This window comes from Oryctolagus cuniculus, chromosome 7 (genome assembly GCF_964237555.1).
Source record: "Oryctolagus cuniculus chromosome 7, mOryCun1.1, whole genome shotgun sequence".
Classification (NCBI taxonomy): Eukaryota; Metazoa; Chordata; class Mammalia; order Lagomorpha; family Leporidae; genus Oryctolagus; species Oryctolagus cuniculus.
The window spans coordinates 29,431,347-29,449,993 of NC_091438.1; the positions used below are offsets into that span (position 1 = coordinate 29,431,347).

An 18,647-nucleotide genomic window follows, 5' to 3' on the forward strand; every position below is an offset into this window, starting at 1 on the left:
TGAAGGTACTAAAGTTGCATATTTGTATATGCACATAGAGTTTACAGATGATTTTTTAAAATTTGTTTTTGTCGTAGAACAACTTTTACAAAGTTAGCTACTGTTATTCTTTCTCCTATTATTTAAAAAAATATTTATTTTAATGGCAGAATTACAGAGTGGGGGGAGAGAGAGAGAGAGAATGAGAGAGAGAGAGAGAGAGAGATCTTTCATCTGCTGGCTCACTTCCCAGATGGCTATAATGGCAAGTGTTGTACCAGGTCAAAGACAGGAGCCAGGAGCTTCTTCTGAGTCCGAAATGTGGGTGCAGGGGCCCAACCAATTGAGCCATCTTCCACTGCTTTCTCAGGCACATTAACAAGGAGCTAATTCAGAAGTGGAGCAGCCAGGTCTTGAACAAGTGCCCATATGGGATGCAGGCGCCACAGCACCAGTGCAAGAAGTCTTTTTTTTTTTTTTTACTTAATATTGTATTTATTGTTTTTGAGATAACATTTTAAATGTACATTATAGTCAAAGGCTTAATTCTCCACTAAATAAAGAATTGAACAAATAAAAAGTAAAAAGATCATAGTTCAGCAGAAAAATCTGTAAGGACTATAAACAATATTGCAGAGTAGTTGTTTAGCATAGTGATTATGATATCCAACATTGGACTGCCTGGATTAAATTCTCAGCTCTTGACTCCTGGCTCTATTTTCCTACTAATGTAGATCTTGAGAAGAAGCAGTGATGGCTGAAATATTTGGGGTGCCAGCACTGTGGCATAGTGATAAAGCTGCCACCTGTAGTGCTGGCATCTCATATGGGCGCTGGTTTGAGTCCTGGCTGCTCCACTGCTGATCCAGCTTCCTGCTAATGTGCCTGGGAAAGTAGTGGAATATGGTCCAAGTCTTAGGGCTCCTGCACCCGTGTGGGATACCCAGAAGAAGCTCCAGGTATCTGGCTTCGGATCAGCCCAGCTCTGGCTGTTGCATCCATGTGGGGCGTGAACCAGCAGTGGATGGAAGACCTTTCTCTGCCTCTGCCTCTCTGTAACTTTACCTTTCTTTCTTTTTTTTTTTTTACCTATGCCAATGTAATCTTTTTATTTTTTTTTTACATTACTAACTACATATTAATTCGTATCTTTTAAAGGTTTTTTTTTTTTAACTTTTATTTAATGAATATAAATTTCCAAAGTACGGCTTATGGATTACAATGGCTTACCCCCCATTGTAACTTTACCTTTCAAATAAATAAATAAATCTTAAAAAAATAAAATAAAATATTTGAATTTTTGCCACCCATATGGCATATGTGGACTGTGTTCCTGGCTCCTGGGTTTCTCACCAGTCCATCCCCAGCCATTGCAGAGAGTTTGGAGTGAACCAGAAGATAGAAACTTGCCTACTCTCTCTCAAATAAAAATAATAAAATTTAAAAAAACTTTAAAAAATTGCCTTGAACATAATTTTCCTATTTTATGCACTTAGATTTCTTTCTTTTTTTTTCTTTTCTTTTTTTTTTTTTTTTTGACAGGCATAGTGGACAGTGAGAGAGAGAGAGACAGAGACAAAGGTCTTCCTTTGCCGTTGGTTCACCCTCCAATGGCTGCCGCGGCCGGTGCACCGCACTGATCCGATTTATTATTATTATTGTTATTATTTATATAAAGAGAACAAATTTCATGTATTTCATATATACAGTTTTAAGAACATAACAATATTTCCCATTCTCCCTCCCTATCACCCTCTCTTCTATTTCTTTTTTGATTTTCCTTTTAATTTTTGTGGTGATATACTTTCAACTCACTTTATAATCGTAAGTTTAACCTTCCACTAAATAAAGAATTCAACAAGTTGTAAGTAGATAAGAGTGTGTAGTCTCAGGTGTGTAGACAAGTGCTATAAATAATAATGGAATCTCAATATGTTAATTTCACTCATATACATTGCATTTTTGTACTCTATATTAATGATAACAAATCAGATAAAATATATGGTATTTGTCTTTCTGAGACTGCCTTATTTCACTAAACATAATGGTGTCCAATTACATCCATTTTGTTGCAAAAGAGGATTTCATTCCCCACCTCAACACACACACACACACACACACACACTCCACATTTTTTTATATTTTAATTCTTACTTAATTTATAATCTTAAAATAACATATAAATACACCTATTTCCTTTTTTATTGACTTCACTTAAACTGAATTGCATGGCTTGTTAAACAAAAACTGTAAACAAATATTCACCATATCTATTACATGTAACACACAGGGACAGCTTTTAATAGAAATTCATTGATCCCCCGACATTTTTTTAATTATAAATATAAGCATCAAAAAAATCCTGAACATATTTTTTATACTACTAGTGGTCAGCACCCATACCGCTTCAAATTTTAACACAATTTTTGACAGTTTCATTGTACCTGCTACTTTAAACAATTTTAGTTGCAACTCTTAGTAAGTAAGGTGGATAAAGCATGCCACTTCTGTTTGTCCTTCTTGGGATTTTTACTTTTCAGAAACACACAACTTTCCACTTCCTTCTGACACTTCTCACCATGCCTGTGTCTTGTAAACCCGAATCCTGTTTGAAGCACTCCAAATTTACATTTAAATGGCAGTGCCTCAACAATAGAAAGAAAAATTGTGCTGCATTTTTTCCTCCCATTACCTGAAAACATAATGAGTGCACAATGTTAAATATATTCTTAGGGATGTCTAGATTACATGTATCAGCTGGAATTCTTTACTGGATGTGTGGGTATTTTGCATTGTGATGTGTAGTCAAGACATTAATATGAGTAGAAGGTTGTTTATTTAAGACAAGTTTGAGACCCACTAAAATTTATTGTTATGTTTGTCCTTCTGTGGACTGTGGAAGCTTCATATTGTCTTTGGACACTATTAGATGCCTTAGCTCCTCTAGTACAACTTTAATACTATATTAATTTTGGGGCCGGCACCGTGGCTCACTTGGTTAGTCCTCCGCCTGCGGTGCCGGCATCACTTATGGACGCCCAGTTCTAGTCCCGGTTGCTCCTCTTAAAGTCCAGCTCTCTGCTGTAGCCTAGGAGGGCAGTGGAGGATGACCCAAGTGCTTGGGTCTCTGCACCCTCATGAGAGACCAGGAAGAAATGCCTGGCTCCTGGCTTCGGATCAGCGCAGTGCTGGCTACAGCGGCCATTTGGGGAGTGAACCAACGGAAGGAAGACCTTTCTCTCTGTCTCTCTCTCTCACTGTCTGTAACTCTACCTGTCAAATAAATTAAAAAAAAAACCACTATATTAATTTTGCCATTTTACAAATATTGGTATGTTCTGTGCATCCACCATACCACTGGAATTATTTATCCCATTCATATTAATTTTTATTACAAATCTAACAAATGGAGAAGATTCTGGGTATTTAAGTCCACATTCTACTTTTAGGCTATGTATTCTGTTCTTGTAATTTGTCCTTGGTGGCCCAATAATCATGTCAGTCCACCATCAGTGTCATATCTTCAAGGCCCCAGCTGACTATACCATCACCTAGTCCTTTTGTCCATCTTCAGTTTCTTCAAACAAGTGAAAATTATGTGGAACTTGAACTGCTTTGGAGATCACCATCTTCTCCTGAATCCCTACATAGCCCTTATTCTTCTTCAAGGATGAGTAGTATTCTATTGTGTATATATAACATACTTCATTTTCTTTTTCCAGTCAGTCATCAATTGATGGACAGCTTGATTGATTCCATATTTTTAATATACTTCATTTTCTTTTTCCAGTCAGTCATCAATTGATGGACAGCTTGATTGATTCCATATTTTAGCTATTGTGAATTGAGCTGCAATAAACATGGGGGTACAGATAACTCTTTCATATATTGATTTCATTTTCTTTGGATAAATTCCTAGGAGTGGGATGGCTTGGTCATATGGTAGTTCTATTTTCAGATTTCTGAGGAATATCCATATTGTCTTCTATAATGGTAGTGCTGGTTTTATTTCTGCCAATAATGTATTAAGGTAGCTTTTTCTCCAAATCCTCTCTAGCATTTGTAATTTTTGACTTCTGGATATTAGCCATTCTAACTAGGATAAAGTGAAACTTTATGGTGGTATTTATTTGCATTTCCCTGATGTCTAGAGAGCCTGAGCATCTTTTCATGTGTCTATTGGCCATTTGTATTTCATCCTTTGAAACATGCCTGTCCACATCCTTAGACCACTTCTTGACTGAATTGTTTGTTTTGTTGTTGTTGAGTTTCTTGAGTTCCTTATATATTCTGGGTATTAATCCTTTATCAGATGTATAGATTGCAAATGTTTTCTCCCATTCTATCAATTGCCTCTTCAGTTTGTTGAATGTTGAATGTTTCTTTTGCTGTAAATAGCTTCTTAGTTTGAGGTAATCCCATTTCTCTATTTTTGTGCTTTTGAGTTTTATCTAAGAAGTCTTTACCTATGCCAATCTCTTGCACTGTGTCCTCTATGACCTCTATGTTTTCTTTTTTTTTTTTTTTTTGGACAGGCAGAGTTAGACAGTGAGAAGAAACACAGAGAGAAAGGACTTCCTTCCGTTGGTTCACCCCCCATATGGCCGCTGTACCCATCGGAAGCCAGGAGCCAGGTACTTCCTCCTGGTCTCCCATATAGGTGCAGGGCCCAAGCACTTCTGGAAAGAACCTCCAGAAACATATAATAGTAATAGTGAGAGTGGGCATCCTTACCTGGTTCTGGATCTTAGTGGAAATGCCTCCAGCTTTTCCCCAGTCAATACGATGGTGTCTGTGGGTTTGTCATATATTACCTTGATTATGTTGGTGTATGTTCCTTCTATACTCAATTTGTTTGAGGTTTTTGGCATGAAAGGATGTTGTATTATATTCAGTGCTTTCTCTGCGTCAATTTAGATCGCATATGGTTTTTATTCTTCAATTGTTAATGTTATGTATCACATTTATTGATTTGCATATGTTAAACCATCCTTGCATCTCAAGGATAAATCCTCTTTGGGTGAATGATCTTTTTGATGTTGTGGATCTGATTAGCTAATATTTTATTGAGCATTTGTGCATCTGTTTTCAGCCATTATATTGTTTTCTCTTTTTTTACCTTTTTTTCAAGATTATTTACTTATTTATTGAGAGGTAGAGTTACAGACAGTGAGAAGGAGAGACAGAGAGAGAGGTCTACCGTCTGTTGGTTCATTCTCCAATGTCTGCAGCAGCCGAAGCTATGCCGATCCGAAGCCAGGAGCCAGATGTTTCTTCCCCATCTCCCATGTGGGTACAGGGGCCCAAGCACTTGGGTCATCTTCTACTGCTTTCCCAGGCCATAGCAGAGAGCTGGATTGGAAGAGGAGCAGCTTGGACTAGAACTGGTGCCCATATGGGATGCTGGCACAGCAGGCAGGGAATTAACCTACTGTGCCACGGCATTGGCCCTGATATTGGTTTCTAGTTCTCTTTCTTTGTTGTATTTTTTGTGTGTGTGTGTGTTTTTGGAATTAAGGTGATGCTGACCTCATAGAAGCAGTTTGAGAAGATATCATCCCTTTTGATTATTTTGAGTAGTTTAAGAATTGAGATTAGTTCCTCTTTAAAGGTTTGGTTCAGGGGCCGGCACCACAGCACAGTAGGTTAATCCTCCACCTGAGGCACCAGCATCCCATATGGGTACCGGTTCTAGTCCCAGCTGCTCCTCTTCCAATCCAGCTCTCTGCTATGGCCTGGGAAAGCAGTAGAAGATGGCTCAATTGCTTGGGCCCCTGCACCTGTGTGGGAGACCAGGAAGAAGCTCCTGGCTCCTGGCTTCGGATCAGCCCAGCTTGGCCATTGCAGCCATTTGAGAGTGAACCAGTGAATGGAAGACCTCTCTCTGTCTCTCCCTATCTGTAACTCTGCTTCTGAAATAAATAAATGTTTTTTAAAAAGTAAAATAAATTTGGAGCAATTTATATCATGAAACTAACAAATACTGCACAGTTCTTTCTGTGTCAAAGAAGTATTCTGGGGGCTGGCGCCGTGGCTCACTTTGTTAATTCTCTGCCTGCCATATGGGTGCCCAGTTCTAGTTGCGGTTGCTCTTCTTTCAGTCCAGCTCTCTGCTGTGGCCTGGGAAGGCAGTGGAGGATGGCCCAAGTGCTTGGACCCTGCACCTGTGTGGGAGACCAGGAAGAAGCACCTGGCTCCTGGCTTCGGATCAGCGTAGCTCTGGCCGTAGCGGCCATTTGGGGGGTAAAACAACAGAAGGAAGACCTTTGTCTCTCTCTCTCTCTCTCTCTCTCTCACTCTCTCTCTCTGTCACTAACTCTATCTGTCAAATAAAAAAAAAAAAAGAAGAAGTATTCTGTATGTTCAAGATAAAAGATTTTATACATCAATGTCATTTCTCTCTGTCTTTAGGAAATGGAGTTGTTTTTTCCTTCGAATGGAGGTTGTGGACCAGCAAATACTGCTAAATTTACCAATTGCACCTGTTGCATTATTAAGCCCCATGCTGTCAGTGAAGGTAAGTGTTGTGTTGAATACAGTATATGTCCTACATTTTATTTTCTTGATTTTTTACATGTTGAAGGCATATGCATAAAGGTAACAAAATATAAGGGAATATCTAACTCTGTATCTTTCTGTGTTTTTAAAATATGTTCCTTAGGTTCTCGAATATTGTCAATATCAGTCACCCTCTTATAGGTCTTGATTCCTGGATCATTTTTTAAAATTCATTTAGAAAAATCTAGATTCACATGTAACACTTGCACATTTTTAATGAGTATAGTGTAACATTTCAATGTATATACATAGCTTCAACCAACCATACCAGCAACCAGGCTTTCAAAGGCCTTATCTTCTTTTGAGTTTGGAGCCGAAAGCTTCTGTGTTCCAGATCTTCAGACAGAATATTCTATATCAGTGTGAGTCATAGTCTCCCTGCTGTGCTGCATCTGCCTCCTTTCTTTCCATTCACATAACTGTGATTCATTTAATTCATTTAAATAGCACTCCTAATATACATGTAAAATAATGTCTACCATAACTGCAATACTATCCTTCCTGAGAAAGCTGAAAAACTCCCTTCAGTTCTCAGTTTCTTAAATGACACAAGTATACACATCTACTGTGTATGAGTGGGTTTCTACATTTTGCTTTATTTTTATCTTAATTTCTTCATTTATAATGTTTTAGTTTTTTGTATATATTTTTGTCAGCTATACCAAATTTTTTTGGAAGATGAGGTACAATGAAAAAGATCGTCTTTAAAAACTGGACTGTTTTAAATAATAATGCATAAAATGACATATAGACTATCTTAAATAATAAAATAATACTGTATTAAGTAATGCAGTGTACTTTTATATTTTATGTTTTCTGAGTATCAAAGTTACTCATGTGTGCAGTAGAATTGGAAAATTCATTCATATAAAAATGAAAGCCATAAAAATCACCTGCTTTGTCATCATTCAGAAATGGTCATTGTTAATATTTTGATGCATTTTCTCTAAACTCTTTTCTTCTGTATTTCTATGTGTGTGTATACATAGATACACATGAATATAATTGTTAACATACTTGAGATGTAGGTATATAGGCTATTGCTTTAATTTAATTTTTGTGAGCATTTTTGGATGCCCTTTATCTTCATGCATATTTTAATAGTTTATATAATATTTAGTAGCAATCATACACATGTAGTATAAAACTTGGATACTTAGATTGTGTCTAATTTTTGATATTAAAAATGAAATTTTGAATAATATCTTTATACGTGAATATTTTATATCTCTAATTATTTCCTCTGGGTGGTTTCCTGGAAGTAGAATTATTGGTTGAAAGGATATGAACCTAAAGATCTTGATGCATAATTAATCTTCTTTAATTATTTAGGAAGTACTTTAATATCTTATAGATCTTTAGGACCATAATCATCAGGAACCATAGTAGGTAACATGCATAGTAGGTAACAAACATTTATGGACAAATTGCTGCTGTGTACCAGGGAGAGACCTGTACCTTGTACATTGTATCTTTCAGTATTCACTGCAAGTATGTCATATGGGTGGGTTTATTACTCATTTCTAGATATGTAAGCTGAGGCTTCATGAGATTAAGTTATTTCCCCTGATTTAGATTAAGAAATCTCAGATGTAAGCCTACTCCCTTTTTAGTTTCATGTTGCTTCTCCTATACTGTATTGCTCCAACAGCATTAATAGCAAAACATGGTACATGATTAGTAAGTAATACTCCATAGGGAGTGATAGTAATTATTGAAATGGTTGGTGTTGGCAATCTATGAAAAAAAAATAACTGGGATCTTATGTTGCAGTGATTTCTCTTACCTGGGGAGATGACTTATGTGTATACACACACATTTGTATGTACATGCACATGTGTATACCTACACAGACACATACATATTTGACATACATATTTCAATGTGAGAAATCCTTGTTAAAGGCCTCTTTTTTTTTTTTAAAGATTTTTTTTTACTTGAAAGAGTTACAGAGAAGGTGAGGCAGAGGAAGAGAGAGAGAGAGAGAGAGAGAGAGGTCTTCCACCCACTGGTTCACTACCCAAATGGCCGCAATGGCCAGGGCTGGGCCAGGCTGAAGCCAGGTCAGAAGCTTCTTCTAGATCTTCCACATGGGTGCAGGGGCCCAAGGACTTGGACCATCTTCCACTACTTTCCCAGGTGTATTAGCACAGAACTGGATCTGAAGTGGAGCAGCTGCGAATCGAACCAGCATCCACATGGGATGCTGGCATCGCTATGCCTTAACCTGCAATGCCACAACAATGACCCTACATTAGTATATTTTAAAAAACTTTTACTAGAAGATAGACATAATAATTATCTAAACACATTTTATTTTGAAAATTATTTTTTGTTTGAAACATACACACACACACAAAGAAGAGAACTTCCATGTGCTTGTTCACTTTCCAAAAGCTCATAACAGCTAGAACTGGGCATGTGCTGGAGCTAGGATATGAGAATTCAATCCTGATCTCCTACATGGGTGACAGAATCAAACTACTTGAGCCATCACCTGCTTTCTCCCAGGGTCTGATGTGACTGAAAGCTGCAGTCAGGAACAGGAGCCAGGAATTGACCCCAGGCACTGTGATGTGAGACCTGAGTTTGTTACCATTCCAGGCTAAATGCCTGCTCCCAATTTAATGCTTTATTCTATTAGTTCTTATCTGATTTAATCCTGATTTTTTTAAAAAATTGATTAGTATAAAATACTGTACATTTTTTATGAATTACAGCACATTATGTGAACACATGTGTATAGTATAAATTGATCAAATCAGGCTACTAGCATTTCTATTTCCTTTTCTTTGTGTTCTACTATTTCAGCTCTTCTTTATAAAATATATAATGCTACAATGCAGTATTGTGAACTTTATTCATCCCAATGTACTGTGGATGCTAAAACTTATTACTTTTATCTGTTTTTGTTAAATGTTTTCCAAATAATCTTTTCTAAGGAAAAGTGTGATGCATGGAAAGAGACAAAATAAAGTACAACTAGGATAAAGACTGGTTAGAAATATCTTTTGTAAAGATTTATTTTATTACTTGAAAGGCAGAGTTACAGGGGTTGGAGACAGACAGACTCAGAAAAAGATCTTCCATCTGCTGGTTCGCTCCCCAAATGGATGCAACAGCCAAGGCTGGGCCAGGCTGAAGCCAGGAGTTTCTTCAAGGTCATTCACGTGGGTGCAGGGATTCAAGAACTTGAGCCATCTTCCACAGCTTTTTTCCCAGGCCATTAGCAGGGAGCTGGATTGGAAGTGGAACAGCTGGGACTCGAACCAATGCCCATTTGGGATGCTGGTGGAATCAGCTTTACCTGCTAAGCTACGATGCCGGCCCTTGTTAGAAACTTTTTTTAAGCTAAAAAATTCTAGTTTAGTGGGAATATAGACAATGGCTATAAACAATAATTGAATGGAAAAATGATCATTTAACCATATACAGTAAATTTTTAAGTAATCACAGATCATTAAACTATAGTAGTATAACATTCTTAACATTCTTAACCATTCACGAATTATGCAGATTAATTAATTATACATTTAATTATATCAATTCTACAGATAACAAGTCTAATAAAATGACTGTAAATAAGTGAAAAGTGATATCAAAATGATTAATTTTGTTATAGATAATTTTTGGGTGTATAAATGCTTGAATTATTTTTAAAGCTATTCTTTAAAGATTAAATATTTTATATATTCATATTTGATATATAACACTCAGGTATGTAAATTAAATGAGGCAAAAATTTTCTTATAGAATCCACTCAAATGGCAAAATAAGCTTTGGCATTTCAAGAGTTTCTTTTCCTTTTTTTTTTTTCCTTTTCTATTCTTTTTAAATCTGAATTTCAGTGATACCATAAGACCGTTTCAAACTGTGTAATTAGCCTAATTTAGATTAAACTGTGGCTATAACAAATGCAATTTGAAGTCTCATACTGAATCTTTTATCAGATTCTTATTTGGCTCCCCTTTGAATTTCTGGTTTATATTTACCTTTTTCTATAATCATAAAAATCTTCTAGAATATTTAACCTGTGGCTTAATGTAAGCATGAAAGAAAAAAAATTTAGAACGGACTTGATGATAAGAGCACAACTGAAATGGAATAGGATTTTCTCTTCTGTTGAATGCCAACTTCAAAGAAGCCTGTTGATGCAGCAAAACTAATTTTATTGCTTACTTTGTACAGTTAGAAAGAACCAAATCTTGATGGAATCTTCTTAAGCTCTACATAAGAGAGGGTATGGGTGAATATTGTAGAATTTGGGGTGTAATCTTGAAGTGTTTAAGGTGGATCTTTTTTAAAATTTTTGTTAATATGAAGAGAATAGATTTCATATATTTCGTACATACAATTCTACAAAGATAGCCGTACTTCCCTCTCTCCCTCAATCCCTCTCCTTCCTTCCTTTTTTTCCTTTAATTTTTACAATAACAATTTCAATTTGCTTTATAATCACAGCTTTAATGCACTACTAACCATAATGTTCAACAAGTTAAAAGTGGAAAGACCGCTGTTCCACAGTAATATAGACAAGGGCTATAAACAATAATCTTATTGAATATGGGCAAGGTTCATGGTATAATAATTTTTGGATTAGCCCGTGATCTTTATCAAATCTTGTGAATATGTATTTTAATAAGTGAGTTGTTTGCCGAATGGAAGGAATATCCTGAAAGGGGCATTGTTTCAGTAGTCTATTGTTGGAGTAAATGATTTTTTAGAAAGTTCTTGAAGAAACAATGAACTTATTTAACTTATTTTGGTCCTTATCTTTTTGGGAAGAATTTCTTGGCACAAATAGTAGTCATGTGTATGTAGGCAGCTCTAGTTGTTAGTCCTGTACTTAATCTACGTGGATGCAGTGGTTTCATTTCTCACTTCTATGGGAACTAGAAAAACAGAGTTTACTTAGTGGGATAGGTTGTGGGAAAATAAGATGTAATATATACAAAGATGAAAAATATATATTGTCATTTTAGGACTCAGGTTTTAAAAGGGAAGAAGAACAAAGTGACTATTGTATTCTTTTTTCAGTTGAAAATTATTCAATGTTAATTTTTATGTCTTTGGTACCATTTCTATGTGTTAGTTTAATTCTTTAAGTGGAACGAACTAGTTTTACTCTGAAATCAGGCTTTGTAAGTTTGAATTCTGACTTTGTTTTTTACTAGCTGTGGGGCATTGGATAAATTACTTCACCTCTTTGTACCTTGTTTCTTCATTTGTAAAGTGAGAGTAACCATACATTCATGAGTATATTCATGGGTGCTTAGTATAGTACCCAGTACTTAAAGTGCTATGTGGGAGGCATCATTACCATTATGATTACTACTGTGTTATTAATATTACTTTCTTAAATGTATATTTTATATTTTTAAAGGTTTATTTATTTATTTAAACAGCAGTGTGACAGGGAGAGAGAGAGAGAGAGAGAGAGAGAAAGAAAGAGAGAGAGAGAGAGAGAAAGAGAACAAAAACCAGGCCTAAGTAGGAAGCCAAGAACTCCATCCTGGTCTCTCACGTGGGTGGCAGGGGCTCAAGCAGTTGGGCCATCTTCCACTGCTTTTTCAGGCACATTAGCAGGGAGCTGGATTGGACACAGAGTAGCCGGGACTCTGATATGGGTTGCCAACAATTCAACACGTGACTTAACCCACTGCATTGCAACGTTCGCCCTATATTACTACTACTACCATTCTCTTTCAATGTTTAAGTAAAGCAGAATGACTTCCCAGTAATCCAGTATTCACATACATCATCCATTACAAAACAAGAGAACCCCAATTATTGTTTAAGTAGCAAAGCACTTTCCCCCAGTTTAAGTCTAGGTCTAATTTAAGTTAATGAACTAGCTCTGTTGCTTATATCTGGTTGATTCTGCAATTTTCTGTTTACTTATAATGGCTGGCACTGGGCAGATGTTGGTATTCATATCTGGGGCCACTGTTTATACACTTGTAATGGCCAAAGAACTTAGTCTTTTGAAGTATTAGAACCTAGAAGTTTTGTTAGAAATTATCCTTTCTTGTAATTGATTTATGTATTAAACCGTTACTATTGAGTTCTTGATAGCATAGTCCTTCCTGAAATTTTGTTTCTTCATTAGAAAAATGAGTCTGATGATTAAAAATTTCATCTCAGCCTTTAAACCCAGATATTCTGTCAAATTGTGCAGAAAATTATTATTAAAAAAAGTATTAGGCCGGCGCCGCGGCTCACTAGGCTAATCCTCCGCCTTGCGGCGCCGGCACACCGGGTTCTAGTCCCGGTCGGGGCACCGGATTCTTTCCCAGTTGCCCCTCTTCCAGGCCAGCTCTCTGCTGTGGCCAGGGAGTGCAGTGGAGGATGGCCCAAGTGCTTGGGCCCTGCACCCCATGGGAGACCAGGAGAAGTACCTGGCTCCTGCCATCGGATCAGCGCGATGCACCAGCCGCGGCGGCCATTGGAGGGTGAACCAACAGCAAAGGAAGACCTTTCTCTCTGTCTCTCTCTCTCACTGTCCACTCTGCCTGTCAAAAAAAAAAAAAAAAAAAAAAAAGTATCGGCCAGAGCCGCAGCTCAATAGGCTAATCCTCCGCCTGCGGCGCTGGCACACCGGGTTCTAGTCCCGATCGGGGCTTCGGATTCTGTCACGGTTGCCCCTCTTCCAGGCCAGCTCTCTGCTGTGGCCAGGGAGTGCAGTGGAGGATGGCCCAAGTGCTTGGGCCCTGCACCCCATGGGAGACCAGGAGAAGTACCTGGCTCCTGGCTTCAGATCAGCGCAATGCGCCGGCCGCAGCACACCAGCCGGGGCAGCCACTGGAGGGTGAACCAACGGCAAAGGAAGACCGTTCTCTCTGTCTCTCTCTTTCACTGTCCACTCCGCCTGTTAAAAAATTTAAAAAAAAAATTTAAAAAAAGTATCCTGTATTTCAAAGTTGTTTTTGCTTGTAAAAATTATATTTCATGGAGAATATTTCACAGCTAATTTATTTTATGTCTAAAAGATGATTTGGTACACTTTGGGGTTGTCTGTAGTTAATTAACCAAGAAGAAAATCATGCATTAGAATATTAGCCAATTTGTGAATTTGGCATCAGAATTGGCCCTATGCTAATTGAAACAGGAATGATAGCAGCAAGGTCTTATCAAACTACCTATTTTTAAGAATTGGGTTATTCTTACTAGCGCCTCTTTTAGAGTCCTAATATCCATCCTAATGGAAGTTTCGATGCTAAGTAGGCCCAAAGCCAAGGAGACACATTCCACTCTGTAGCCTTCTAAATTTGGCCTAATTGAATTGGTTAAGTTTCCAGCTTTTTTTTTTTTTTTTTGACAGGCAGAGTGGACAGTGAGAGAGAGAGAGACAGAGAGAAAGGTCTTCCTTTGCCATTGGTTCACCCTCCAATGGCCGCCGCGGCCAGCGCGCTGCGGCCGGCGCACCGCGCTGATCCGATGGCAGGAGCCAGGAGCCAGGTGCTTTTCCTGGTCTCCCATGGGGTGCAGGGCCCAAGCACTTGGGCCATCCTCCACTGCACTCCCTGGCCACAGCAGAGAGCTGGCCTGGAAGAGGGGCAACCAGGACAGAATCTGGTGCCCCGATCGGGACTAGAACCCGGTGTGCCGGCGCCACTAGGCGGAGGATTAGCCTAGTGAGCCACGGCGCCGGCCCTTTTTTTTTTTATTTTTTAAAATTTGATTGCCTTCATGTGATTCAGTTTCTGGGATTCTGTAAAAGAGGCATACTTTTTGTTTTTGGTGGAAAGATACTGAATTTCATCTTCAGTCTAACTCAGATTCAACAAAACTTTGTAAGGTGGACCCAGTTTTGCTTAGTGTTGCAATGTTTCAGTTTTGTGATATTTTTTAATGTTCTATCTGAAAGAGTAAACAGATAAAACTTACATCAGATACACCAAGTACATTGATCTACATATAAGACCCTGAATTTGAATACAGCTTAGCATTCATTTTAGAAATACAAAATTATGATCAATTGTGAACAGAAATTGATCACTGGGACTAGTGAGATGGCATTGGTACATGCCACCTTGATGGGATTGAATTGGAATCCCCTGGTATGTTTCTAACTTTACCGTTTGGGGTAAGTCAGCTTGAACATGTCCCGAATTGCACATCTCTTCTCTCTCTTATTCCCACTCTTATATTTAATAGGGATCACTTTTCAGTTAAGTTTCAACACTTAAGAATAACTGTGTATGGATTACAGTATTCGACCAAAAGTATTAAGTAGAACAAACAAAAAAAAATACTAAGAGGGATAACGTATTAAGTTGTTCATCAACAGTCAGGGCAAGGGCTGATCAAATCACCGTTTCTCATAGTGTTCATTTCACTTTAACAGGTTTCCTTTTTGGTGCTCAGTTAGTTGTCACCGATCAGGGAGAACATATGATATTTGTCCCTTTGGGACTGGCTTATTTCACTCAGCATAATGTTTTCCAAATTCCTGCCATCTCACCAGTCCCAGTGATCAATTTCTGTTCACAGTTGATCATAATGATAGGACTAAGAGCCAAAGGGGGCACATAAACAAGACTAGTGTCTGCAAATACTAGCTGATAGAATGAAAAAGGGAGAGAACAATCCAACATGGGAAGCGAGATACACAGCAGACCCATAGAATGGCAGATGTCCTAAACAGCACTCTGGCCTCACAATCAGCCCTTAAGGCACGCAGATCTGGCTGAAAAGCCCATGAGAGTATTTCAGGCATGGAAAGCTAAGACACTCTGGTGGAAAAAAAAAAAAACCTAAATGAAAGATCTCCACGAGTGAGATTCCCAGTGGAAAGAACAGGTCATCAAAGAAGGAGATCTTTCTCTGAAGGGAGGAGAGAACTTCCACTTTGACTACGACCTTGTCTAAATATGATCAGAGTTAGTGAACTCAAAAGGCTTCCATAGCCTTGGCAACTCCTGACAAGAGCCTAGGGTGATTACTGATGCCATAAACAAGAGTGTCAATTTGTTAAGTTAACAACAGGAGTCACTGTGCACTTACTCCTCATGTAGGATCTCTGTCCTTAATGTGCTGTACATTGTGATTTAATGCTATAACTAGTACTCAAACAGTATTTTTCACTTTGTGTTTCTATGTGGGTGCAAACTGTTGAAATCTTTACTTAATATATACTAAACTGATCTTCTGTATATAAAGAGAATTGAAAATGAATCTTGATGTGAATGGAAGGGGAGAGGGAGAGGGAAAGGGGAGGGTTGCGGGTTGGAGGGAAGTTATGGGGGGGAAGCCATTGTAATCCATAAGCTGTACTTTGAAAATTTATATTCATTAAATAAAAGTTAAAAAAAAAGAAATACAAAATTATAATCAGTGAAAACATCCTGTAATTTTATAAATGTATAATGATGGAAACTTTAAATGAAATTTGTTATTTAAAAGGAATCTCAGAAGTTCTGCTAGTCCCTATCAAATAATTCTACCTTTCAGGACAAATTAATGATCCTGCAGAGCCAGTGATAAGGCCCACAGCTTGCTGATTGTACAGTTATTTCTATCCCTGGCTCCCTGAGTGGCTGTTAACCCCCGCCTGCAGAATCAAAAGTGAATATTTTTATGACTCATTGTGCCCCATTGATTGGATGTAATTTTAATCCCTTAAACTAGCTCATCATAAACAACACATTTTTTGGGTGCCATTTTGTGTGATCAGAGAGCTTGCACTTTCCAACTGTGTGGGAGGGGCACCTCCTCCCTTGGAGCCAGCCTTCCTTCCCCAGCCCCCTGACTGGTGCAACTGGAGACTCCTCTCTCAATAAAATGCCTGCTTTTACTAAAAAAAAAAAATGAAGTTTTGTTTGCTAATATGTTCCAGCATCTACTGCCTCATAGAGGAAAGTGAAAAGCCTCATGATTGTGAGTAGTAATCACTTGGATAAGGACAGAAGGCCCTCAAAGAAGGCCTCTTGAATCTTGTTTATAAGTTATTAGAAGGGGCTTTTCCCGTGAATAGAACAACAAGAACAATTTCATTTTTATTGCAAATGGTAATTCATATTTATGAAATACTAAATACATGACTTACTAAGTTCTCAAAACTATGAGGGTATACATTATTTTAAAGTCATATCATGAGAAAACCTAAGCAGTGAGATGTTAAATAACTTGCCCAAAGTCACACAGCTCTTACACAGGTGGAACTTGGACTCTTCATATCAAGACTCTTCATTCTATCATTTTATAACATTCTGCCTCTGCATAGTTTATTACTTACACCGTCTAAAATCTCAGTCATCAGGTTTAATTATAATTTCATCTTACAATGTGGAATCTGTGAATTAAAAGGCACAAGTAACATCCTTGAATTTAGAACCGTTTAGTTCCACAGTTGAGGTTTTTGTGTTATTTCATGAATACTAGGACCAGTGAACCACAATCATAACAGGTAGAAGGTTATGTAATAATTGGTATAAAGTATGAGTGATTTTAATTTCTATTACCTTAACTAAGTAAAAATTATTAAATTTACAATAGGATTTAGAGAAATTATTTATACGACCCAAATACTGGCAATTGAGAGAAAACAATGGAGAAGTTATTGAAAATGATAAACTTAGAATACCTTTCTAAAACTTTTCCAGTTAAATGAGAATACTGCTTTTCTGTATTTGAAAAGATTTCTGACTACAAGCAGTCTTTGTTTTCTTCTATTTTCAATTTGCAGAAGTTTGCTTTTTTTAAAAAAATGATTTATTTATGTATTTGAAAGAGTTACAGAGAGAGGTAGAGACAGAGAGAGAGGTCTTCCATCCACTGGTTCACTCCCCAGATAACCACAACAGCTGGAGCTGTGCCCATACAAGGCCAGGAGCTAGAGGCTTCTTCCAGGTCTCCCACGTGGGTGCAGGGGCCCAAGGACTTGGGCCATCTTCTACTACTTTCCCAGGCCAAAGCAGAAAGCTGGAAAAGGAACAACCGGGACTAGAACCAGCACTCATGTGGGCTGCCAGCGCTTCAGGCCAGGGCTTTAACCCAATGCGCCACAGCGCTGGCCCCGGAAGTTTACTTTTAAGTGTAATTTATCCTTGTCTTACTTTACTCTCTTGATTCTGTACTTTAGTGCGACTGTCTACCTTTGGTTCCCTAAATATCCCTTGCTCCCTTTGTCCTAAGGGCCCTTTTACTCATTCTTTCCTTTGCAGGAATAGGCATCTACTTCTTTCCTCCTCCTCCCAAATCTCATTTTCTCAGAGAAACCTAACCTAACAGCCCCAGATTGTGGTAAGTTCTGTTGGTGCTCTTTCTTTCATAGCACTTAACATAGGTTTTATTATATCAGTATATTTAATGTATAAATATAATACATATTAATTTTTTACTAACAGTTATTGTCAGTCTCCTCTGCCGCCAGATATAAACTCTTATTACAGAGTGTTTTATAATCCTCATTGTAATTTCTTTAAGCCATTGTGTTATATTAGAGTTTCTGTTTATATCTGAGTATTGTCAGAGAATGTGGCCCCTGCATAACGTTTTTTCAAATTTATTGATCTCTTTTGTCACTTAATAAACAGTTAACTTAAGAATTTTTTTCTAATGTGTGCTTGAAAACAAAGGATACTACATGTCCCCTCTTTATACATAAATAAGAATTGATTGAAAAACTTGTTAAAATCTATAGGCTTACTACTTTTATTTTTGACTGGTTTATCAACTTCTGAAAAAAATCTGTGTTAAATTCTCCCATGTTAAAATTACCTACTATCATTATAAATATGTGAATTTTTTAATTTTGGCTGTTTTTGCTTTTTATATTCTGAGTCTTCATTGTTATATGATTACTCTTTTCATTTACTTTGTAATGTTTCAGTTTATCCCTAGTTTTTTGTTGCTTAACTTAGAAGGTGGCATATCTTTCTCCAACTTTTTTTTAGTCTTTTCCTTCTAGTATGTATCTTATACTTACTGTAGCTGACTTTTATTTGGCTCTTTTTAAAAAGAATATTTCTTCATTCTGATATATTAGCATTCAGATAGTTGAATTTAACTTGTTGACATTTATTGTGATTACTGATCGAGTTGGATTTTTTTTCTTTATCTTGGATACAATTTTTTTTTTACTTTTTACCTGCTCACAGTTTTCTGTT

The 18,647-nt window shown here is 37.4% G+C and overlaps 1 protein-coding gene and 1 pseudogene across 6 annotated transcripts in view; one reads left to right on the forward strand and one right to left on the reverse strand.

Moving 5' to 3' along the window:
* The window catches only part of NME7 (NME/NM23 family member 7), a 257,565-nt gene that overhangs the window by 77,831 nt on the left and 161,087 nt on the right, over positions 1 to 18,647 (forward strand). For all 6 annotated transcript variants that reach the window (XR_007923829.2, XM_008264107.4, XM_002715560.5 and 3 more), the window contains exon 7: positions 6,391 to 6,496. Coding sequence is in view for 5 of the 6 variants with exons in the window: in XM_008264107.4 (XP_008262329.1) it covers positions 6,391 to 6,496 (106 nt within the window). In the remaining variant the exon portion in view is untranslated. The remainder of the gene's footprint in view (positions 1 to 6,390; positions 6,497 to 18,647) is intronic.
* Positions 2,852 to 3,608, reverse strand: LOC100355387 (ubiquitin-conjugating enzyme E2 variant 2-like; annotated as a pseudogene).